This window comes from Opisthocomus hoazin, chromosome 12 (assembly GCF_030867145.1).
Source record: "Opisthocomus hoazin isolate bOpiHoa1 chromosome 12, bOpiHoa1.hap1, whole genome shotgun sequence".
NCBI lineage: Eukaryota > Metazoa > Chordata > Aves > Opisthocomiformes > Opisthocomidae > Opisthocomus > Opisthocomus hoazin.
In genome coordinates this window covers 4,764,998-4,788,958 of record NC_134425.1, presented here as the reverse complement: position 1 = coordinate 4,788,958, position 23,961 = coordinate 4,764,998, and the positions used below count along the sequence as shown (strand labels likewise).

At 53.7% G+C, this 23,961-nt stretch overlaps 1 protein-coding gene across 1 annotated transcript in view; it reads right to left on the bottom strand.

Annotated features, from left to right (window-relative positions):
* WTIP (WT1 interacting protein) overlaps positions 1–15,412 on the bottom strand; it is an 87,097-nt gene extending 71,685 nt beyond the window's left edge. Inside the window, exon 1 of the mRNA XM_075433796.1 lies at positions 13,737–15,412. Within this exon, the coding sequence (XP_075289911.1) occupies positions 13,737–15,171 (1,435 nt within the window). The 5' untranslated portion in view covers positions 15,172–15,412. The remainder of the gene's footprint in view (positions 1–13,736) is intronic.
* Between the last annotated feature and the right edge of the window lie 8,549 nt (positions 15,413–23,961).

The following is a 23,961-nucleotide window of genomic DNA, read 5'->3' as shown; positions in this document are numbered from 1 at the left end:
TTCTTTGTGAATACATGCAAATCAGCCTCTGGGGATCACCTCTTTCTGGGCTGGTTCTTCACCGACTTGGATTCCTCCCAGGTGTGGAACAGGGGCTGAGAAAGGCGCTTCCCAAAGGAGTAGCATCAGTTTGCTCTTACACAGCAGGCAAGGCTGTTTCAGCCTAACCCAAGCTACCCCTTCTCTTCTCCCCTTTTCCTAATAGGTCAGGAAGGTTTTGGGGGTTTATTTTTTACACTCCTGAGTCCTTTCATCCCATGGCACAAGTGCTCTTGGAAGTTCTAGGGCAGCGTGGGATTTGGCCAGTGAATGGGCACATCTCTGCTCTGCCAGGAGCTACAGCAAGGGTAAACCTTGCCTCACGCCTGCCCTTCTGCTGCCTTCGAAGCTCCAAGCCCAAACCTGCCGTGGATTTGATTTTTTTCCTCTCTATGAACTGGGCAGTGACCTGCTTTGCAGGTGTTGCTTGTGCAGCTGTCAGGAAGCCCTGCACCACACTCCAAGACTGGGCAACACCTCCCAGCACAGCCGCTCTTGCCAGCCTCCCACAGGAACGTCTCCCTCAAAACTAACACACAGAAATAAGACTGGCAGATTTTCCTTCCAGGCCAAGCAAAACAGCAAGCTTTTCTCTTATCATTTGTAAAACAGCATCTGATACAACACCTGATGGATGCCAAAGTTTTAGGAAAAAACACTAAGTATCAATAAGTAGGATGTATTATTTTGCTGCAAAAAAGACAATAAAAGGAAAAAAGTGGCAACAGTACGCAGAGCCCCAGCACTTCATTCACAGCACACACAGCGTCGGGGTGCTCTCTACAACCCCCTGCAGATCAGAGACAATGGGTGTCACACACATCCCCCGTGTCCGTACCTGTTCCTCCGCTCTCTACATCCTTTCCACGTTTAGGTCTTGATACCTTTAAGTGACTTCTGTCTGGGGCAGAAGATGAGGAGAGGACAAGCAGAGGGTGCAGAACTCCAGTGCTGGACACAGCCTCTACCTACTCTGCTGAAACCACACGCATGGAAAAGCTGGGTTCAGTTTCTGGATCCAGTCTCTTCACACCGACACTTCAGTGCCCCGAGATGGTGGGATCACATCTTCTGTAATGAGGAGCTTTCCTAGGATTCACACACATCTTCCATGAACCCATCTCCTGCGAGCGAGCAGAGTGACCTGGGAACTCAATGCTAGTAGCTGGCTTTGTACAAGCTAAGTCCTGCTGACCTCTCTCTTAACAGAGCATTATAGCCCTCTTTCACACAGTAATTAACTCCACCTGCTCTTTGTTATTCACATCATAATTTGCAGGAGATTGGTGTCTATCTGCCAAGACACCAAGCTCCCAGGCAAACCGCCCATGGTTGTCACAGCCGGAGCACAAAGCAGCCGTGCACCCCACAGCTCCATGGGGGACACATCCTGCGAGGCACCAAGGCGGCTGGGCAGGCCAGGCAGACAAACGCGGCAAGGCTAGAACACAGATGTGAATTCACTTATTCCCTGATCTCTGTGGTGTAATAAAAACAACTAGAGATGACTTCAAGCTGTCAGAAACAAGTCAAACATGCCCCCATGACCTAAACAGGACTGTCACAAATAAGGGAGGGCTGGAACTACCAGACAAGTGTTTCATTTGCTAAATAAAAATTTAATTAGTTAATACCTTGTATGGGTTTTGTTTTAAGATGTCCTGAGGTTTTTCCCCCTGGCTTAAGTCACTAAGGTCTGCACCTGAGCCGCAGGGGTTTTCCACCGGAGCAAGCGCACGGCTGGCTGTGAACCACTGCTCCTTCCCAGGGCTGTGCCGCAGAGGCTCGGCCCTGCTCTGGCCAGGGACACATAAAACACGCCAAGACGACCAGCTACTGAGCCACACTTCACAAAATGACATGCTTATTTCTTAAACCAGCTCAAAATCCGGGCTCTAACACACTTGGTTGTTGTGCAGCTCTGCTGTCTATTGAGTGTTTAGATCTGGGAAACATGGCTTTGATTAAAAATGGGCAACCCACCAACTGCAGAGAAATTTCACATAACTGCTTGGCAAAAAAAGAGTTGCCACAGTCATGAGCCATTCGTCAAAACTTCTGCCCTGTCCCCTGAGGAATTACCCGTTTCCCCCATCTACACCTGAGAGTTGGGATGCTGAAGGTTAACAGCATAGCAACTGCCACAACACGGAAAGCAGCATCAAGAGATCCAACATTTGACCAGTTACAGCTCTTTCCACTGCCTGGTATAAACACTTGGTTTGTCTCAGCCGACGATGGGCTCCCATACCTTTTGCTTCTTCTACCTTTATCGTTTTTATTAAAAAAAAAAACCCAACCAAAAATCAACATTCTCTTTGAACTAACTTAGTTATGGAGAGGTGGAAGGCAGGGTGACAGGTGAGACAGTCCGTGGAGACCACGGGTCTAATCCTCTGCGCTTCATGCCAATGACAAGAACACACAGGGCAGCAGACAGCAGCACGTGGCCAGGTTTGTGCTCCGAGCAGAGAAAACTACGGGGAAGTGGCAAGTCCCTTGCTGGGAACCATTCCCCCAGTGATTATTTTCCAAACATTCAACAGGTGGCCCAAACAAATGGATTTAGTAGGAATTTCACATCAGGAACAAAGACATAACACAAACCCAAGATCCTATTCTAATGCTACTGAAGGCAATGTCCTATCTGCAAGGCCAAGAAAACAGAATCAAGTCACAGCAGCAGAGACCTCAGCTGTCTCAATTCAGTCAGGTCAGCACTTCATTTATGGCAGTAAAGTCCAATCATACTTCTCCCCACCTTGTTAGAAACCCCTTTCTAACAAAGGTTTCCAACCAACCACGCCCTGCATGCACGCTGCAGTTTTGCACCTGCAAAGCCCCCACACAAAAATGAACCTCAAATTGCTCACATTTAAATCTGGGACATCCCCAAACCGTTGCCTGGCCTCGTGTTTGAAGTCCAACGACAGACCCCGCTGACCCTGCCAGAGGCCCACGTTCAGGCTCCCCAAAACCCCACAGTGGGACTGCCGGCACAGAGGCAGCAGCGAGGCAGATGGAGAAAGCGCAGCAGAACCACCCAGCTTCCAGCCCGGGAGCTTCGCTGGTGGGACCCCAGCTCCCTCCACTGCAAACGCTTGGGGACCAGCCTGTGGCACACGAGGAAGGTTTATGCAACGACCGCCACAACAAAAGGGTATTTCCCATGCCTGGGAGAGGCCACGGGGTCTCCACGGACCACAGGAAACATGATCCAAGTGAGCTGGAGCATCCGAATATGCACAACTGTCAAACTGCATTTAGGAATGGCTTTTTGTTTCTCTTAACTTTAAAATTTTCTAATTTTTTCAATTGGCCACATTAAAAGGGAGAAAACATCTTGTTTTCACTTTCCAGAAGTTCTGTGGTGTCGCAAATGAAACAGTTCACTAATTAAATAAATGTTTGGATGGCCAGGAAAACATCTGAGAGCCCCTAGCAGTTCCTCCACAATAGCTATTTGCTTTTCCACAAAAAACTATAAACATATTCTGAACTGAAACGAGCCGTGTTCAGCCAAATTCTCAAAAAACCCAATGGTATATGGCCAGACACGACCTTTCGTAACCTACTAAATGCCTCTTCCTTGTCCATTTGATCCCCTCCCTGGCTATTTCATGACTATGTGTGGTATTAACATTCTTCGTGTTTGCACACTGCCTTCCCTCCACTTCTCCCAGTGTTCACACACACACGCACGCACCGGCCCTCCGAGCAAGCTATGTGCATTTCCGTGCTGCTGCCTGCAACTGAAGGCTTTAGAACTCACCATCTCCCCCAAATCTAGCCTTCAGTGCCCGTGTTGTTACTGCAACCCCATCACACCCCTCTTCACAGTCATCTGACTTCTCACCCTCGGCACTTGGAGGAACCCAGATCTCTGTTAGGTACCTCAGCTCCCAAAGGCTCACCACAGGGGGAACCCCACGTGTGCCAGCATCGCGCCCCTCAGCAGAGCCCACATAGCCCAGCACCAACGGCCAGCACCAACCGCATCCGCCCAGCACACCCCTTCTTCCACGCCACGCAGCAGCCCCTGCTGCTCCCCCTCCTCTCGGCAGCGGGGAGGGTCGGTGCTGGCAGCCACACTGGGCGAGACGATGGCCGAGACGTGCTTGTCAGCACACATGGACCACTGCAGCCCCAGCAATATGGGAACACAGCGGTTTAAACCCAAATGCCTACGGGTTTTTGTGCAAAACCAGCCAAGAAGAACTCCTCCAGCACCTCCAGTTCGGAAACAGGTGCCACTAGCAATAAATCCTTGCCCCTCACTGAATCCCCCTGCGTAAGGTCTTCCACGTTTTATATGCACGGTAGTTCTCTGCTGAGCATTAAACGAGCGTTTGTGCTCTGGGGTGCTGGGGTTTTTTCCTTAATGAGTCATAGGCCTTTTCTTAAAAGTTAGCTGGAACACATAAATGTGACATTCGAGATTTAATAAAACTGCTCCAAAAACAAGGAACGAAGTTTCAGACAATGTGAAATACTCCAGCTGGAAGAGATATACGACTTCCTTGGCCATTTTCTTGCGCTCCTCTGTCTCACAGCACAGTAACAAACAAGGCTATGCTGACAGCAAGTTAAAAGAACTCAATCAGGTTAATAGAAAGAGATAACACACAACAGAAATGTTTGCTCTAATGTAGAAAAAAGGGACAAAATCCACTTCCAGAGACAGCACCCACACAGGCACGGTGAAAAATCACATAAAAACCCGGTCAAACACCAACATTGATTGGTCAACCACTAGCACATCTGCTGATTTTGTTAAGAGCTGAAGGCCGGTCCTGCTGCCAAGCACGCCGGCAGGAATCCTGCTGCCAGCCTCGGGAGCCGTCACGCCCCTGGAGCATCGCCAAGGGACGCCACATCACAGCCCCGGGTACCTCCGTCCTGCCAGGACTTGAACCTCTCGGGCAGCTCAGCACAGCCCTCCAAAACAAGCCTTTTCAAGCTCATAAAACCTCGCAGACAACGTGCACATTCCTGCTTTTCTTCCTTGTTGCTGCTTCGGTTTTCCTTTGTATCACACACCTCCGGCCCTGTCAGAGAGGAAGCACTCTGTCCAGGATGGGCATAAAAATCAAACACCACATTATTCTCTACAAGACACCTAGTTTCTCCATCCACAGAATAAGGAATTATTTTGGATACAACTCCTGCCGACAGCAGAATCGCTCTGCTTTGGCAGGCTGCGAGATGACGTACGGACTTTGAGACACCCTGGGAGCAGCTGTACCTCCTCCACCTGGTTTACTTTCTTTCCACTGACGAACAACCCCTTTAAACATCTGAAAGTTACTTTGCCAGATTTTTGTTTTCCCTTCTTTTTTTATAATCATTTTAGTATTTCACAAATTCTCTTGCTTTGAGAAGGCTTTCTAAACATCCAATAACCACACGGCTGTAACAGAGATAGTTACATCCTAATTTATTAACCACGGATGTTAAGGATTTCAGCCTAGACTGGTATCTTCTCTGCTGCCACCAAGCCATCAACGGGAACACATGAAGTTGTACCGTTTACACACTTCACATGTAAAAATTACACAACTTCAGGGCAATTTTCCACTAAGAAGCACCAACTTCAACCACGTAACTGCAGTTACCTGTTCCTTCGCATCAGGGTCAGGTTTCTACTCTGCAAAACACAGCGGCCACAGAATCCATCCAACTGTTTACTCCCAATTCACACGCCACCATGCGTGAACTTCTAGGGCACGATGTAACATCAAACCGGGATGTTTGCACACATCAATCTTTGCGGAGGATCAGGCGCAGAGGCTAGGTGAGCAGCTGCCAATACAAGTTCAACTCTGCCAGAGGAACAATTTTTCACTTTGAATCTTGCTTAGGATGTCTCCCTGACCCCCGAAGAGGGGATACCCAATTGGGGCTTTTTTGGGGACAGGGTGTGTTTAAGAGTCTGATGTTACTTCTGGCAATTTGAGAGCCTCTCACCTGAGGAACGCAACACAGACCTGGCATAGAGCTTGTGACAGAGCCCTAAAACTGTGCAGACCTAATGAACCGCTCAGCGTCTCATGCAGCGGCCCCGTGGCTCTGTGATCACCAGGGGCAGAGCACACTCCAAACCACAACAAACGGCAACACGGGCTCCACTCAACCCTTGCAAACCAGTATCCTTTCCACAAGGACACAGATGCTTTGAAACAGGTGAAAAGAAACTTCCTTCTCCGCAGGCATTTTGCATGCAAGCGATCCCGTTTACCTCAGACCCACCGAGCTGGGTGGCTCGTCCTGTCCCTTCCCTCCCCTCGGCATGCTGCTGCATCACCTCGCTGCTCAGAAGCGACCAGGTACGACGTTTGCAGGGGCACGCACATGGGTGCATTTCCCAAACCATAAGGCAGCAGGAAAGGGTTAACAATTAAACCAGGAGTTACTATGCCACAGCAGTGCATGTGCCCATGCCAACTCTGTCTTATACATCCAACCCTCTGTATCGGAAGCCTCACCTGTGGCAGCCCTCATAAAACTCGTGGCGGTTCTTTGGAAGTTACCATCCCCCTCTGCACACAGCACTTTTAAAACAACGCAGAGAGAACCCAAGAGTAAAAGCACAAACAATGAAAACAAGCAAAAAACATTCACCATCAAATCACACCCCTGCTCACAGTCGAGTTTCCCACAAGTGCAGGGAAGAAAGCAGTTGTCCCCACCCTAACACATGCTTCTGTGCAAGCTGTATTCGCCCAAATCTCCATTTACGTTAACTGTACGTTACGTGCATCTGGTACCTGACAAACACACTTCTACTCCACATCTCTCCCCTCCTGCTCATGCACACGACACGGTTTATTGCTGCCCAGCTTCAGGGAGACTCACGAGCCTGTGCATAGCTAGCAGGGACTGCAAGAAGTCATCTAGCACCACTCCCACATCCTTAATAGGACATTTCATACCACAGAAAAAAAAAAAAAAGGACTTTTTTCCAGCACTGGTGACTTGTATTATCACGGTTATTTTTCACATCCTCTTTGTTGTCTTGAATTCTTTCTACATTCTCTCCCCCACCTTCCTACTCCTTCCTCCTTTACGACAATCCTCCAGCTGCAAGCTTTCCCTGTCACTATTTACTGTGATTTTCTGGACTCATCCAGCCCATCACTGACTCTCGTCCCCTCTCCTCTCCCCTCCCGCATGCGGGCGCAGGCAGCACCGCTGCTCGCTCTCCCCTGCACTGCCTGCTGTCGCCGTGCAGGACCCGTGACGGGAGGGCAGGCTCCTCACTCTCACCCACCCCAGCATCTCCCACCGCTGCTCTTCTTGCACCTTCCCCACCCACCACACGCCTCCCTGGCCTGACCCCAGCTCGGAGGCTTTCTTGCATTTCAGCTAAAAAAGCCTGACTGCTCTCAAATCGGTTTCAGCAACTGGTTTTCCAGCTGTAATTGGGAGAATGGCAAAGTCAAACTCTGAAGTACACGACCTGTTTGAACACTTCAGGAGACCACGCCACAGAAGTTTATTTCTATTTAGATATTTGCCTGTTAAAAGCTCAAACCTGCTGGTAAAGAAATGCCCTTTCACAGGACAGCCCCGACCGCAAAAGCTGACGGATCTCAGCTGCTTATCAAAGCTGGGTGGATTTCTAGGCCCAGGCAAAGAGAAATATAAAGTAATTGCCAGACAAGAAATCTTTGCTTATTTCCAAATGCAGTATGATGTATCAACAATTACCTCTATTTTGACGGAAATAAGAAAGTTCTAATAATTCTCCAAGAAAGCTTCAGGAAATCCTAAGACAGAAAACAACACTTTATCAAATATCTCAGGTGTTCTGGTCACCAACGGCAAGCGGACCTAAATTTAACTCAGATTTTCAAATTTCTTCTCTAAGAAATGCGGCTTCTATGGACTTACCACTGTTCTGCGCCTTCATTTTGATCTCACTTGTACACACAGCCTTCTGTCACATCAACCTGCACACACAGAAGAAACACGAACACCCAGCTCTGAACTCGTGGGCACACTGCAAGGCCCAGAAGCCAATCCTGCAATGCCAGCAGGATTTCTCAATGCAAAGAAACGGATTTGCACGGATGACTAGTGGTGTCCCTCAGGGGTCAGTACTGGGCCCAGTCTTGTTTAACTTCTTCATCAACGACCTGGATGAAGAGTTAGAATGTACCCTCAGCAAGTTTGCTGATGACACCAAACTGGGAGGTGTGGTAGATACACCGGAAGGCTGTGCTGCCATTCAGCGTGACCTGGATAGGCTGGAAAGTTGGGCAGAGAGGAACCTGATGAGGTTCAACAAGGGCAAGTGCAGGGTCCTGCACCTGGGGAGGAACAACCTCATGCACCAGTACAGGCTTGGGGTGGACCTGCTGGAGAGCAGCTCTGTGGAGAGGGACCTGGGTGTCCTGGTGGACGACAGGTTAACCATGAGCCAGCAGTGTGCCCTGGCTGCCAAGAAAGCCAATGGGATCCTGGGGTGCATCAAGAAGAGTGTGGCCAGCAGGACAAGGGAGGTTCTCCTTCCCCTCTACACTGCCCTGGTGAGGCCTCATCTGGAGTAGTCTGTCCAGTTCTGGGCTCCCCAGTTCAAGAAGGATGAAGAGCTACTGGAGAGAGTCCAGCGGAGGGCTACAAGGATGGTGAGGGGACTGGAGCATCTCCACTACGAGGAGAGGTTGAGGGAACTGGGCTTGTTCAGCCTGGAGAAGGCTGCGAGGGGACCTTATAAATGCCTACAAATATCTGAAGGGTGGGTGTCAGGAGGATGGGGCCAAGCTCTTTTCAGTGGTGCCCAGTGACAGGACAAGGGGCAATGGGCACAAACTGAGGCACAGGAAGTTCCGTCTGAACATGAGGAAGAACTTCTTCTCTCTGAGGGTGACGGAGCACTGGAACAGGCTACCCAGGGAGGTTGTAGAGTCTCCTTCTCTGGAGATATTCAAGACCCGCCTGGACAAGATCCTGTGCAGCCTGCTGTAGGTGACCCTGCTTCGGCAGGGGGGTTGGACTAGATGACCCACAGAGGTCCCTTCCAACCCCTACTATTCTGTGATTCTGTGACTATGCACATGAAGGGCAGAAAGGGCCCGGATGGATCTAGGGATCTACTTCTTCCCTTTACCTACCTATGGGGCCAAAGGGTTTTCAAAAGGATGCCATCAGCAGCGTTTCTTGGTGGTGGTCCAAAAAATGTGTGCCGGTACTACCACGTGCCTTTCTGGAAAGATCCAGGAGCTCTCAAACGTCAAGCCTACCTTCTAGGGTAAGAACAGGCTTTTTCTAGACAGATGACTACAGTTATTAACCGAATCGAGACTTATGTCTCATTCTGGGACTTCAACCAAGCCCTGCTTCGCTTGGTAAGCCTGCTCCAGGGCACGGAGACAGGGGCCGTTTCCCTCGGGGTGGAGAAGGGGCAGGCAAAGGTGCCTGCGGGAGATGAGAAAGGCGACAGCTCACCTTGACGGGGCCGGCTGTTTCTCTCTGGGGAGCACCGCGCGTGGTACGAACTCGCTGTATTCTGCGTATGGGATGTGGGAGACAAGGGGGTGAGGTGGCAGCAAGGGGAGGGGAAGACACTCGATGTGCCGAGACAGGGAGAAGCAGCTTCACAGAGGGCACGGCACAGCGGCGTCGCAGGACGCCAGCGAGACTGCAGACCTGCTTCTCCCCGCCTAGACTTTGCATGGGGAGGAAGCAATCCGCACTCCCCCCCCCAGTCTCACAGGGCCTCTTCCATCTGCTCTTCAGTTCGAGATGGCAAGACAGTCGAGTCACTTCTTGTGCTGGATCCTACCACCCTGACCAAGGTGAGCAGACAGCCCCGGCTGGGCGACGGCTGCAACACAGCAGGGGCTGCGGCGAGTGTGCTGCTGTTGCCTGCACCCCTCCGTCAGCTCTCCTTCCCCTGCTGCCAGCACACCAGCAGAGCCGCAGGGCAGACAGAGAGAGCCGGTGCAGAACCAGCCGCCACATCAGCACGCCTGTCCAACACGGTGACACTTCCCCGCCCGGCAGATGACAAGCTGGAGGTCTGCAGTCAGTCCTGCAAGGACTGCTTTGACTCGGGTGGGCACGCCAAAATCCCATTTTTGCCTTAAACTGTCTTTTTCAACACCTAGGCCTCAGACTGAAGAATTCTACAAAGTAAATAAAACTTAAGACAGCACCCGAGCTGATGACTTTCCAATACCCACGAATGTCCTGTTGGCGCCTCAGGATGCACATTCAACTTAAAACGTCCCTCAAACACAACTTTGACAATTCACCTCATCACATACAGATGCTCAGCTGAGAACAGTTATGAAAGTGAGCAAAAGCACTTTTTTATTACCTCTCTTCTCAGCATCTACCCCTAAACCGAGCATGCTTTCTTTTCTAGACTGTCAGTACCTTGGCAGGGGACAGACAGAGGGTCTCAGAGGGCTGAGGACGAAGCAGTTTAGGCAGGGGTTGCATCAGAAGCAGCTGCAAGGAAACGAAGCCTCACAGCTTCACCCAACCCAGCTGCAGGCTGCTGCCACAGGCATCGTCCCAGCCTCTCGGAGCCCTCTGCCTGCACCCTCGCCCTTGGGTCAGCTCCAGCCACCTCACGGACTGTGATGAACTGGAGCAGCTCAGCAGTCCAGACCGAAACAACCGTCCCCCTCTCCTTCCTTCTCTGCAGGCTCCATTTTTGGCAACATCAGCGAGCACACATGGCTGTGGCGTGCTGGTGGGAGCCCTCGGAGCTGCTGCGTGCTACCCCTCAGCTGTGCAGCCAGGGCAGGGCAGACACAGAGCGCTCATTCTGCCACACTGTCATCTTCAGCCAGATGAAACCAACTGCTGCAGGGTTTTTTCCTCCTCTCTGCAGATGCACTGAATCCTGCCAGAAGGAAGGGGAGGATGGTGCAGGTGAGGCAGCAAATCAAAGCTCCCAGCACAGCGCTGCTCAGAGCCGTCCGCGGCAGCACAGGCAGAGGGCTGTCAGTCTCCCAGACCTGCCAGGCTGCATGCTGCTCGGCTTCCCCGGAGCCTCCCCGGGCCACAGACCCTGCACATGTCCTCCCTCCACCACGTATTTATCTGCCCCCAGCCCCAGGCTCCCCCTGAAGCGGAGCAGCGAGGTGCGGGAGAGCACCCAGGGACCGCCAGCACGAGCACCGTTACAGGTTCACACGGACTGACCCACGAACAGAACGCAGGGAGGGCACGGCTGTTCCTCCTCCAAAACCAGGACTCGTTAGTCGCTTGACCTCAGTTCCAAAATGACATACTGCTCAATTTTCCAAATTTTTTTTCTTGTTTTGGGAGGGGCACAGAACACAGTAAAATTACCAGTGTCCTTCATTAGACAACTGCAGTCATCTAAACAAGGCACATCAAATCATCTCCTCTGTTCCCTCTACCTTGCTAGGCTACTGGCTCCACACCTCCACCCTCCACAGGACCACGGAACCCTGCAACTGCCATCGGAGCATGCCAGGCACCAGACCTCAGCAAGCAAACGCGTGAGCAAAGACTTGAGCTGCGGTATGTGCAAGCTTCTACACAACCCAACGCATTTTTCCTTGCTTCCCTTTATTAATGTTGTTCAAGACTCATCATCTAAGTCAAACTAAATGGCAGACTTCTCCCCATCCTGTCCTCACTCCCCTCGTCTCTGACCCATCAGCCTGTGGTCATCCCTGTCAAGCCCTCACACGCTTGCTCAGCCGAAGCTCAAGTGTTCACCTCCATGGGTGATCGGAACCAGAAACGCAGAGTCAAGCCCACCAGAATTTACCAAAACCTCAACAACTCAGAGATAAACTTCATCTTTTAAAGCACCCCAGTTTTCCAGGTTTCATCTGCTTCCAGGGTGCACGTCACAGCAGCGCTTCTTTGTGCTGCTACGACAAATACGGGCAGAGCAGCCGGTACGTAGGCTCCACAGGCATCAAGGCGCACGCTTACTGCTGATCCCACACAGGACGGATCCGCCGAGGTCTGGGGCATGCTGCAACACGTTGCTACAGAACAGACATGCAAGTAGTGACACTCGCAACAGGCAAATTCTTAGAAATAAGAAAAACCCACGCAGGACACAGATCCCCCGCGGCTGCTACCGGAGTCTCTGATCACACACCCAGCTTCCCCAGCCACTGGAAACCCCTCTCAGAGGCTCAGGATGGCTGTAACTTGTTTCTTACTCCAAATACATCTTATTTCTCAATCTCTTGCTGTATACCACAGAAATTTTGAGGGCAACGTTTCTCACAATGTGTTAAGAAGCCCCCCATCCAGCTTCTGCATGTATTCAGAAGCAAACGGTTGCTGTCCTCAGCTGGAGTCACTCCGCTGACGAGGAGCATCGTACCACGCCCACAGAGCACTGTGTTCAGCTTCCTTCGTCTGGGCACAGGACCTCGTCGACAATGTGCCGCTGCAGTTCATGGGAAGGTTTTCCTCGTAGCAGAGGGCCCTGCTTGCTCAGCTACCTCTGCTGATCGGCCCAGGTCTGCCTCACTACAAGCATCTCACAGAAACTTGCCAGGAGCCCTGCAACTCCTCCCTTCCACGCAGAGCTCACTAACGCTGTGCCAAAAGCAATCTGAACCCTCGTGTTTAAATCAGCGACCGAGGTAATGCACGTCCCCATCCTCAGCAACGCTCACCTCGGTCAGAAATTGCACGCTGCCAGAGAGCCTCTCCCCGCGCCCCGGCAGCACACAAAGGCGCACACACAACTGTCCCCTCCAAGGCTAGGGATGGGGCGGTCTCATCCACAGCCGCTCACCTTCCCAGGCCTCCTCCTCCCTCCACTGCCGAGAGCTCCTACACCCCCATGCCAGAGCCCGCACCCCTTGTTCAAGCCAGGGACAAACTGCTCCCAGGCTGCCCAGGTCCGGCAGGTACCTGGCTCATCTGCAGTCCCCCGCACAGGAGAAGCAGGGCAGCATTTGCACGCTCCAGGGTCACCTTTCAAAGGCATTTTGGCCTCTTCCACGCAGCACAAAAGAAAAACAGAGGAGCTTAATCCTAATTAGTGTGACTACAAAACGCATTCCCTCATTTTGAGAGGTTACTTTTTTTTTCTCTATGTAGAAGCAGCAAAAACTCAGGAGATGACCATCAGGCTGGTCTAGCCTCAGCAAGGACAGAGGGCTCTCCCCTCCGGCCCCTGGGACAACACCAACCCCTGCCAGCCTCGCACGCTGAGACCCAGCGAGGCCTCGTGGGGCAGAAACAACACTGGGCTCTCACCAGCACGCTGAACTAGCACAGAGATTTTACCCAACGAGGCACTAAGAACTGCCTGACCAGCCACGCTCGCCATCTACAGAAGCTACCACAGACGGCCAGAGAGCACGACCACAAACTCCGCAGCCTCGGGGATGCTGGAGGTTATCGGCGAAGCTGCGGTAGCCCACGAGGAGGGGAGGCAAATGAGCGTCACCACGAGCCCCGACGGCACCAACAGCTTCTGTAACGCCTCGGACGAGTCTCCCACCTGTGCGTGGAAGGGGAAGCGCCACACACCCTGGCAAACCGTGCCAGGAACAGACGGGAGAGAGACAGAACACCGGGAACTGGCCATGGCACGAGCGCTTGTGACGGCGTTTGCGGTGACGTGGGAATTCGGCAGGTACCTGGTCCGGAGCAGCCCCGGGCATCCACGCTCGCCCTCCCCGCCAGCCAAGCCCACCCGGCTCCAGGCAGACCCCGCACCCCGGCTCACTCACCGAAGTACTCCTTCTTCATGTGCATCTCCAGCTCCTTCTCCAGCTCCAGCGTCAGGGCCTCCAGCCGCCTCTCCGCCTGGCTGGGGCCGCTCTCCCGGCACGGCGTCACCTGGTAGGGCAGCTTGAACTTGGGGGCCGACGCGGAGCCTCTGGTCGGGCTGTAGGCGTAGGGCCCCGCCGCCTCGGGGCCGGCGGCCGGGGGCTGCGGGTCGTGCCGCGGCGGGGACTGGGCATGGACCCTGTGGTAGACGTCCCCCGGCTCGGGCCCGGCGCCGTCCTCCTGCGGGCCGGGCCCCAGCAGGGAGGAACGGGGCGAGGGCAGCTGCAGCTCGGGGTAGGCGCTCATGGAGCCGCGGGAGCTCCGCGAGCTCTGGCTGGAGATGCTGGAGCGGGGGCTGACCACGGCCGGGCCCGCCGGGCCGCAGAGGCTGGAGCGGGGGCTGGCCAGGGCCAGCCCGGCGCCGCCCGCCCCCTCCGCCTCGGCGCTGCCCGGCGGGCCGTGCCTGCAGTCCGAGTAGCTGGAGCGGGGGCTGGTGGTGCAGGAGTACTGGCTGGCGGTGCTGGAGCGGGGGCTGGCGTGGCGCTGGTCGTAGCCCATACTGATGCCGCTGGTGCGGTTGCTGCTGGGCTTGCTGCCGCCGGCGCCGTCGTAGCTGGTGAGGCTGGCGCGGGGGCTGGAGTGCTTGCTGGTGTCGCTGGCCGTGCTGGCGTAGCTGGAGCGGGGGCTGAGGGCCGCGCCGTCGTACTGCACCAGGCTGGCGCGGGGGCTGCCGTACTTCTCCTGGCCGGGCACCACCAGGCTGGAGCGGGGGCTGGAGAACTTCTCGTAGGGCAGCGCGGCCGCGCCGCCCAGGCTGGAGCGCGGGCTGGAGAACTTGCCGTGCTCGGCGGCGGCGGGGCCCGGCGAGGAGGCGGCCAGGCTGGCCCGCGGGCTGGCGGCGCCGTACTTGCCGTCGGGCCCGCCGGCCGGCCGCCCGCCGCCCTTGGCCACGTAGCCGCCCTCGTAGGCGCTGCCCGCGGCGTAGCGGTAGCCCTCGGCCGAGTAGCGCTTGCCCTTGTCGGCGAAGCCGCTGTAGCAGGGCAGCGCCACCTCGGAGCGGGTGCACAGCCCCTCCTCGCAGCACGGCGGCCCGGCGCCCGGCGGCGGCTCGGCGGAGGCGCGGAGCGGGGCGGCGGGCGCGTAGGCTCTGCCGCAGGGGGCGGCGGGGAAGGCTTCGGCGGGCGGCGGCGCGGCGGTGCCGTTCATCTTCCGGCCCCGCTGCTCCGCCGTCATGTGGGCGGCGAGGACCCGCTTGGTCTCCTCCAGGTCGGGGTGCAGCGGCAGGTCCCGGCGGCCGGCCCGGCCGTACGGAGCCTCCGGGCAGGGCTCGTAGAGGGACAGATCCTCCATCAGCTTGGTGGCCTTCAGTGCCGTGTCCTCCTCGTACTTCTCCATGCTCGGCCGGAGCCCGGCAGCGCGGGGCGGGGGGGGGGGGGGGTGGGACGGCGAACTCTCTGCGAAAGCGCAGCCCGGAGCAGGGGAGGGGAAAAAAAAAAAAAAGGAAATTAAAAAAAAAAAACTGTAAGGAAAAAAAAAAAGCTAGACGTGATCCCGTTGGCGCGGTGGCGGCGGGGCGCGGCTCCCCGAGCGGCGGTCACCCCGGCGGCATCCCCGCGCCGCCGTGCAGCGCTCGGCTCGGGGCGGCCCGGCGCAGCGCGGAGGCGAGGAGCCCCTGTGTCACTTTCCAGCCTTAAATAAGTTGCTGGGTCCAGTCAATGGCGCGCTGCGCGGAGGAATTTGCGCTCGGCGGCTCCCTGCCCCCGCCGCCCCCGGCCGGCCGCCCCGCGGAGGGGCCGCGGCCCGACCCGCACCCCCGGGCGGGGGGCGAAGGCGGCGGCCGGCCCGGAGGGGCTCGGCGGGGCGGCGAGCGGAGCGCGGGGCGCGGCGAGGCAGGGACTCCTTTGTGTGGGGCAGGAATGCGAGGAAGGAGACTGGGCGCTGCGTCCCGCTGGAATGTAGTTAATGCCGGAGCCAAACAATGATTTTCACCGAGGCAGTCAGGGAGAAGGCGGCCGCGGCGCTGCGTGGCGGCGGGGCCGCCCGCTCCCCTCCTCGGCCGCCGGCTCGCCGAGCCCTGCCCGGGGCTGCCGGTGCCGCTGGCTGCGGCCACGGGACCGGGAGGCGGCGGGGCTGTCACCGCGGCCCGGGCGGGAAGCCGGAGGCTGAGGGGGGAGCGCTGAGGGGATCGGCGCGCGGCGGGGTCTGTCAGGGCGGGAGGGGGGAGGCGCCGGGCCGCCCCGTTCCCGCCTTCCGGGGGGCTCCGCCGCGCTCGCCCCTGGCTGGAACTTTCCGGCGGGACCCGCGGCCTGGCCCCGCGGCGGGAAGGGGCAGCGCCGAGCCGGGCTGCGAGGGGCTCGCACCTGTGCGGGACCCCCACAGCCGGCGGCAGCCTCCGCTGGCAGCGCCCACGCTTCTGCACGGCAGCGGGTCGTGATCTGCAGCTACTGATTTACCCTTAGAAAAAAAAATAAAATAAGGGCAGTAGTAAGACATACGGTGGACATACTGTGGGCTGAAGCAACCTATGAGTTTTTACGAGGAAAGGCTGAGGGAGCTGGGCTTGTTCAGCCTGGAGAAGAGAAGGCTGAGAGGGGACCTTATAAATGCCTATAAATATCTGCAGGGTGGGTGTCAGGAGGACGGGGCCAGACTCTTTCCAGTGGAGCCCAGTGACAGGACAAGGGGCAATGGGCACAAACTGAAGCAGAGGAAGTTCCATTTGAACACGAGGAAGAACTTCCTCCCTCTGAGGGTGATGGAGCCCTGGCCCAGGCTGCCCAGGGAGGTTATGGAGTCTCCTTCTCTGGAGATGTTCAAGACCCTCCTGGCCGCGGTGCTGTGCAGCCTGCTCTGGGTGACCCTGCTTCGGCAGGGGGTTGGGCTGGGTGACCCACAGAGGTCCCGGCCAACCCCTGTGATTCTGTGATGAGTTGACAGGGGCTGAGGGAAGCATGCTGCTGCCGGCGTCACTTCGCAAGGGCTTCATCTGCAGATCGGTGGCACACGAGGCGCAGCACCGCTCGTGTCTGTGCGGAAGCTGCTGGTGGAAACACCACCTCCGGAACGGCGACGGAACGGAGATCCTGGCCTGCAGTTAGTTTTTTTGCGACTAAACCGCAAATCCCTGAGGATGGTTTGTGTCAGTGGCGGAAATGCTGACGAAACCCTAACAACGGGTACCGGAGCAGTGGCCGCACACTGCAAGGCACTGAGCACCCTCTGAGGGGAGAAACGCGCTGTAGGGTGCTGTGCCGTGCCAAGAACGTTTTAGCCTGTTATCATACCTAATTAAACATTAAGAGCAACTGTGTACTCAAAAACGTCCCCAGCTGCGGAGGGCAGTTGGCTGGCAATCTGCTTGTTTGTGTGTGCAGGGTGGCAAGAAAAAGAAAAATTAAAAAAAATCCAAGGTGCCATGTAAAGGTGCAGGGCAAGGCGCGGAAAGCCAGCCTCGCAGACACGGGACAGGTGGTCAGCTGTGCGGGTGAACGTACACCTGCGAACACAGCCGGCCGTGGGAGCCAAGTGCTCCTTTCCACTCTGTGTTCGCATCTCTCGCGATGCTTTTTGCCACCTTATTTTTTGCCCTTTTTTTTTTTCCCTCCCAACGCCATTACCATGTGCTTCTGCAGTTTGCTCCTCGTCGAACGGTCGCGCACGGTGGGAGCGTACCGGTGCAGAGCTCCTCGCTCCACCACACCGGGGCCCCTGCGAGGACGATCTGTCCTGCTCCCGGCTTTGAGCTGCTTACTGCTGGTCTGCAGAAGGCTTCCTTCCCGTGGAGCTCGGAGCAGCTTGTGGACAGCCTGGGAGCTGGCTCCATCAGAGCACATGTGAAGAAAAATGTACTTACTCCACTTTAAGTTTTTGTTTTGTGTTTTTTTTTAAATTGTACAATATGAGATCACTTCCCTAGCGATCTAGCAGAGTGGGTAGGACATCCCTGGGGCCGTGCGGGTGTGCTCATGCCGGGAAGCACTGTGAGCGGCCGTCTCTACAGCAGGCACCGTGGAGCTGACGCTGTGTGACGCCCAGCGCGAGAGCTGCGGCGGGAGCGCGTCGTCCTTCTGCAGCTCTGTCCTTCAGAGCTGCGCATCTGCCCGCGGTCCGCCGGTCGGGGCAGCGCAGTTCGAGGCTGCTGCTGCTGCCAGCAGGCAGCGAGTTTCTACCGTCAGCTTCTTGGTACGCCGGTCACTAAAGCACGTGCTTTGCCGAGTATGAACTCCTGGGAGAAGCACACTAGGGACCGAGAGAATCTGGTGAATCTAAGGAAACAGCCCTTTTTTTTAGCCTTTTTTAGTGCATCAGATGATGAGAATCACTTACTTTTACTGTTGAAAGCTTGCGCTCGATAAGTAAATCCTTGCAGCCAGGCCCAGCCGAGCCTGCTGCAGCCCTGGGCCAGAGCATCCCTGCGCTGCGTCCCCATCTCAGCCCCGCAGTGGGGCAATGCCACAGACCCGCTCGTCACCAGCAAGTTGCGCTTCTGTCATACACCTCGTGAACGCAGCGCTTGTCCGCGCTGTAGCCACAGAGGTAGCCCACACCGGTGAAATAAATACGTTTGCAGCGGTACGTAGCGCGCTCAGGCACTGCTGCGTTTCTCGGAGGACCGTATGTGCCAGGTTGCGTGGAGAAAAAGCGTAGAGTTAAAGCTGCTGTAGCTGCAATAGGTAGCCCCGTCGTTCTCTTTACTGTCATGTAGAAGAAAGTTCTGGGCAATTACAGCTTGGCAATCCTGACATGTTTTTCTCCCCACGTTATTTTAAATAGATTTTCTTAAATTTAACAACCAGCAGTAAAATGTATATACTGCAAAAAGACTCACGCTTGCTCAACTAAGAGCACAAGACCTGTCATAGAGTATTATAAAAGCTGAACTTCATTTCTTAATTTGGCGTGGTAATCCTTACGCCTGATTTTAAGTTACATCAGTAAATCAGATAGTAAGGAAAGCCAGCTGCTCCTGCTAAATAAACTCCTTTGTCTAAGACTTAGAGGCAGCAGGAGTTATTGATCGGTGGCCATCAGCTGGCTGGGCCCCACGGGCGCTGCACCCCCCTTGCCCTGAGTCACCTTCAAGGAAACGCTGCCTGAGCCAGCGGGCCCGGAGCCCTGGCCGACTGCCGGGGGTTTCACCGCTAGAGCTGCAAGCAGTTCGTTACCCACAAAGCAGAGGATCTGCAAACGTAAGAATTCACTGGTGGAACTTTAGCCCCGTTGAAGACGACGGCAAAATTCCTGCCGCCCTGTGTTGCATGGTGTGTTCTAGCAGACGTGGTTTCACCGGCACAGCGCAGGAGGAGTTCTTTGCCTCACTTCGTCGATACGACAGTTTGAAGCTGCTCCACAGATTTGCTTAATGAATTGAATGCTCCTGGATTTTTTGCAATTTCCCTCATCTCCAGCATGAAGAAAGCAATGCCATTATGCCTTGAAGTCCACAGGGTAAAGAAGACTTATTATTACTCAGGGCTTTGTTGTTCTGATTTCTAGTTTTAAAATTGATCAGTTTCTTGGTGAGGAATGTAATGATTATTCTTTCTCCTTCCTCTGGTCTGTTTTAAGTCCGATTTTAAAAAAAACAAGCAACACCCCCCCCCCCCCCCCAACTTGTGAAAATCATACACAAATTATGCAGAGGATTGTTTTTATGTTGGGAGGGGGGCTGAAGGTTTCCTTTCCTTTGAAGTGGCAGCTGTATTGTGGTTTATATTGCTTTGTTCTGCGCGTTTGGGGCCCGTATGTTAGTTTGTATTGTGATAACTGTAAGTACAAGCAAGCCTTTTGCAATATGAAGTTTGGAAAGTAATATGTCTTTGGACTTGGGCGATTTGTTTGCAAATCACCTTGCTCTGACATGTTTTGAAAAACACTGCTTTGCAGTTGATCAGAGCTTTTAAAAATGGAAAGGCTTGCCTGTGTTTTGGGGCCCCATCTCCTGGTAGGCAGAACGCATTGCGGCCGAGTGGCTGCCTTCGCTAGGCACAACTATTTGAAATATTTTTGACTAGCACTGCTTTGCAGGCTTACAGGTCATTTCTCATTCTAAATCTGCAATAAACCACTATTTAACATTTTTTACATTCTTCTTATTCATTGCAAACGCGGCTATTCACTGTGCTGCACAAACACAACTTGGGGCAGACCCCGTAAATCGCCAGTCCCAGCAGGCGCTGGGGGCACGGGCTGTGTTAGACAGACAACGTGTCTGAGCACTTAGGGTTAATACACCATTTATGTATCCTATTTCTTTTATAGTTTCATCTTCCACTTCTCTTACGTATTTTACATAGTAACACTTCTGGCTGAAGCAGTGCATTGGCTCATACTTAGGCGATTGCACGTGGCCTTCGTCACACTTCCTTGCAGTCACAGGACACAATCGCTGTATATTCAAGCACAATCAGTTAGCGTAATAGCAGCCACCACATTTGCATAAATACATAATTCAGCTGGCCAGCTCAGTTAGCAATGCACCTGCTTAGTGCTTTTAAGGGGATCTTAGGTTATAGAGTTTCTTACTTCGGAGACTTGGAAATATAAAAACAAACTTGGGACTCTACAGAGCTAAAATTTATCTTGATGTGACAAAGTGCCGATCACAGCACTGCAGACTGTCAACCCAGCAAAGAAACAGGAGAGCGCTGGTGCATTTCACAGAACCCAGAGACAGCACGCAAGGGCCAGGCTGCCGCACGCATGCCACCCCGGTCTCTGCCGGTGAAACGCGCCAGGCTAACCCTCCACACCTCTTCATACCCGCTCAAGAAACGAGGCAGGCTGCGAGCACTGACAGCACAACGCGCTTCAGCTGTGACCAGAAAGATCATTTCAGGAGGAAGAGGACACAGGTTTGCTGAGAACACCGATTCCATTTAGGGTTCATGGTATTTTCCATGTAAAGTGGTATTACAGAGATAGCGCTTGTTAACAGAAAATAGCCAACACATTTGCAAGAAGGACAGAGCTGTGCCATAAGCAGCAGAACTAACGAAGGCCAGATGCCTGCAGGTCTGTGCTCTGCATCCTCTGTGCTCTCCAGCTGGTAACCTCCCCTCCAGGTGCCCAGCAGCCCTGTCACCCCTTCATCCTATCGAGCTCTCCCGCCGCCCTGGGACTCTCCCCAGTCCTCAGCCCTGCAGCCAGCACCTCCAGGTTCCCCCCGCCAGATTCGCCTGCGTCCCTCGATAGACTTGTGGGTGCTCATCTGGCACTGCTCCTCCACAACATCTCTGATTCTCTCCCAGGTCCACCTACACACCACCTTCTCTCTGTCCCCTTTCTAACAGCCGCATCTCCTAGCAGCTTCCTGTGCCCCGAGTTCGGCATCTCAGCCACCCTCTTTTCCCCAGCACCCTCCCAGTGCCTCCAGTTCCCCTGGTTAGCTGCGCAGAACGCAGCAGAGCGCGGTGCGGGCTCGCATGCAGACCCACCAGCGGGTAGCGGTGAGCAGCACGCCTAAAAAGTGCTACCGCCGGGTCTGTCCCTCCTTACCCACAGCCCCTGACCTGTAGAAGCGCAGTCGCTTTGAGATCGCTGATGTAGCTGCTCAGTGTTTGCAGGTAGCTTCAGAAGTTGCTGGAGAGGACTGGCGGAGCAATTCCGTACATACCTGTTCTTTGGGAAATCACACTGAACATCCCACGCTTTTTCTCCTGTGAGCGAAGAAGTACGCTGATGAGAAAGCCGAAGAGCACGACATGTATCTAACCAGCAACTGTCTTCTCTTAATACAGATACCAAGCTACATCCAGGAGTACGTTTATTTACTTCATCCTGTTCCTCCCTTAAAGAAGAATCGAGGTCTCCAAAGCAAAGCTTTAGATGGCCTCCCCTCCTGTTCCTTTGTCTGTAGGTGTACGTCCTCTGCAATCGCTCTGCTTCAACACTAGCCCAGAAATAATCTTGGGCGAGCAAAAAACAGATGAGTGACTTGTGTCAGATTTGTTGCACTGCTGTGATCCTAGTTTCTGCTTTCTTGCATGTTCAGTATTTAAATGCACAACATTGAAGGCTTCTTGTCCTTATAGCTGCAAAGAGAAGAAAGAAAATATCTCTGCCTATAGGCACCGAAACAGAACATGGGGAAGAAACAAACTTATTTTCCCTAATTTATTCAGTTTTCTAATCCAAATTTAAAATTTTGGGGCAGTAGAGAGAGATAAGGCTTGAGGCAGGTATCAATGGTATATACGAACTGAACACGAGGCTGTTTTATCTTCTGGGATCTAATAAATGGTTAGCAAGAGGTCTTTGTTGTAAAGGTCAGAACGTGAAATGGCACATCGATCTGCTTGCCAGCTGTCGGAGCCCACAGGCCAGCGACGCCTGCACCTCTCTGTGGTTCAACAATGCAACGGTTTCAGAAAGTACAGTTAAAATGTCACACAGAACTACAACAAGCACGAAGTGGTTATCTGCAGCTTAAAGCTGCTCTTTGCTGCCATCACGGCCCCAGAGTCACAGAATCACAGAATGTTCGGGGTTGGCAGGGACCTCTGTGGGTCACCCAGTCCAACCCCCTGCCGAAGCAGGGTCACCCAGAGCAGGCTGCACAGCACCGCGTCCAGGCGGGTCTTGAATATCTCCAGAGAAGGAGACTCCACAGCCTCCCTGGGCAGCCTGAGTCCTTTCTCCTGAACGGCTGTCACTGGCCCCTTAAGAGCAGCTCTCCAGCTGCTCCAAGAAGCAGACAGGTTGCATGTCTGCTTTTTTTCTTTTTCTTTTCCCCAATAAGATTGTGGGAAAGTTGTTACAAATTTCTTCACTGTAAGTCAGAGGAGCTTAATGAATCTCTAGTTAACCGCTGTACATCAATGGGGGTCGATGTTCCTTTCCGTGCTGTGCTGCAGAAAAGGGAGATTGAACTCACAGCATGCAGAGATAGACAAGGTACGCCCTCAGCTGCATTCAACCACGTGAAAATATTCCACTATTACTCTCATCCTTTTCATAGATGGCACTCGGATTCGCTAAGTAAATAAAAAATACAAGTGAGGAGAATGAGTTGTTACTGCAAAAACCAGCCAGAAAACCTTATCTGCGTTACAGAGATTTGCATCAGTATAAACAAGCAGCTAGAGAACGCTGTGGGAGAGCAGACTCAATTTGTATCACTGCAAATAGCAATCTGTAGATTGATTTCACGAGCCTGCTCAAAAATGTTTAGTGAAGACAGAGCCTGCAGCAGGGCTGCCACGCTAAGGCACTTGGAAGAATTTCTCCTCCATTTTAACATTTAAATCCTGTGCCTTCCAACGACACTGCTGTCCACATCAGCGTTACTGCTTTAGGAGTTGAACAAATGGTCAGCTGAAAAGTGGCTTGGTTTTATTTTTTTTTTTTAATTACTTCAAAGTTTAATAAATGCTTCGATTAATAATTTGCTCTCAAGGGCAAGAGAAAGCTTAAGTTGGAAAACTCCGTGTGAATACCGTGTTGGGGACTAGCAGCCAATGAGGACACGCATGCTCCATCAGTTCGGAAGAGCAGTTGTTCATTTAGCACAGAGGCAGTTTGCATTTTTACTGGTTCATTCAGTATTGCCAAACTTAACAAGACCCAAACAGAACAGCTGACACTACATGAACTGCCTGCCCTAAGTTCTACAGAAGCAGCCTGTGTAAAGAAAACGCATCAAAAATCATTCACTTTAAAGTCTTACAGGAAGGATCTCTAGGAGCATTTTTTGGCCACCTACCTACTCCCCAGGGGAGCAGCGCAATGACATCTCCTCAATACATCGAGATGTAATTGCTCATGTAGTTGACTTCCAGACTCCCTTTGAGGCTGCAAACCACATGAGGATGCACTGTTAAAATTACCTAACGCTTCTCTGAAACTCAACCCGAGCAGCGTCCTGCAGCGGTACCCCCACCCGAGATACAATGCCTGCTTCATGCTGCACATTTTTGTGATCTGGCTGTGTTGACCGAGCCACGTGCTGCCCTGCAAAGCTATTGTGAGGATCTTCTTGGACAGCACCATCCCCGATGCTTTCAGAAATCCTTTGAGTGCTGTCATCTTACGCCGTTAACACAAACAACTTCAGGAGTAGAAGCCAGTGAGACTGAATAGCTCCCTCGCCCCTTTTTCACCCCCACATCTGTCGGTGTTATGTGTTACTTTGATTCAGCTCATACTCCTCTCAACTTCCAAGTCAGCAACCCTCTCAACTTCAGT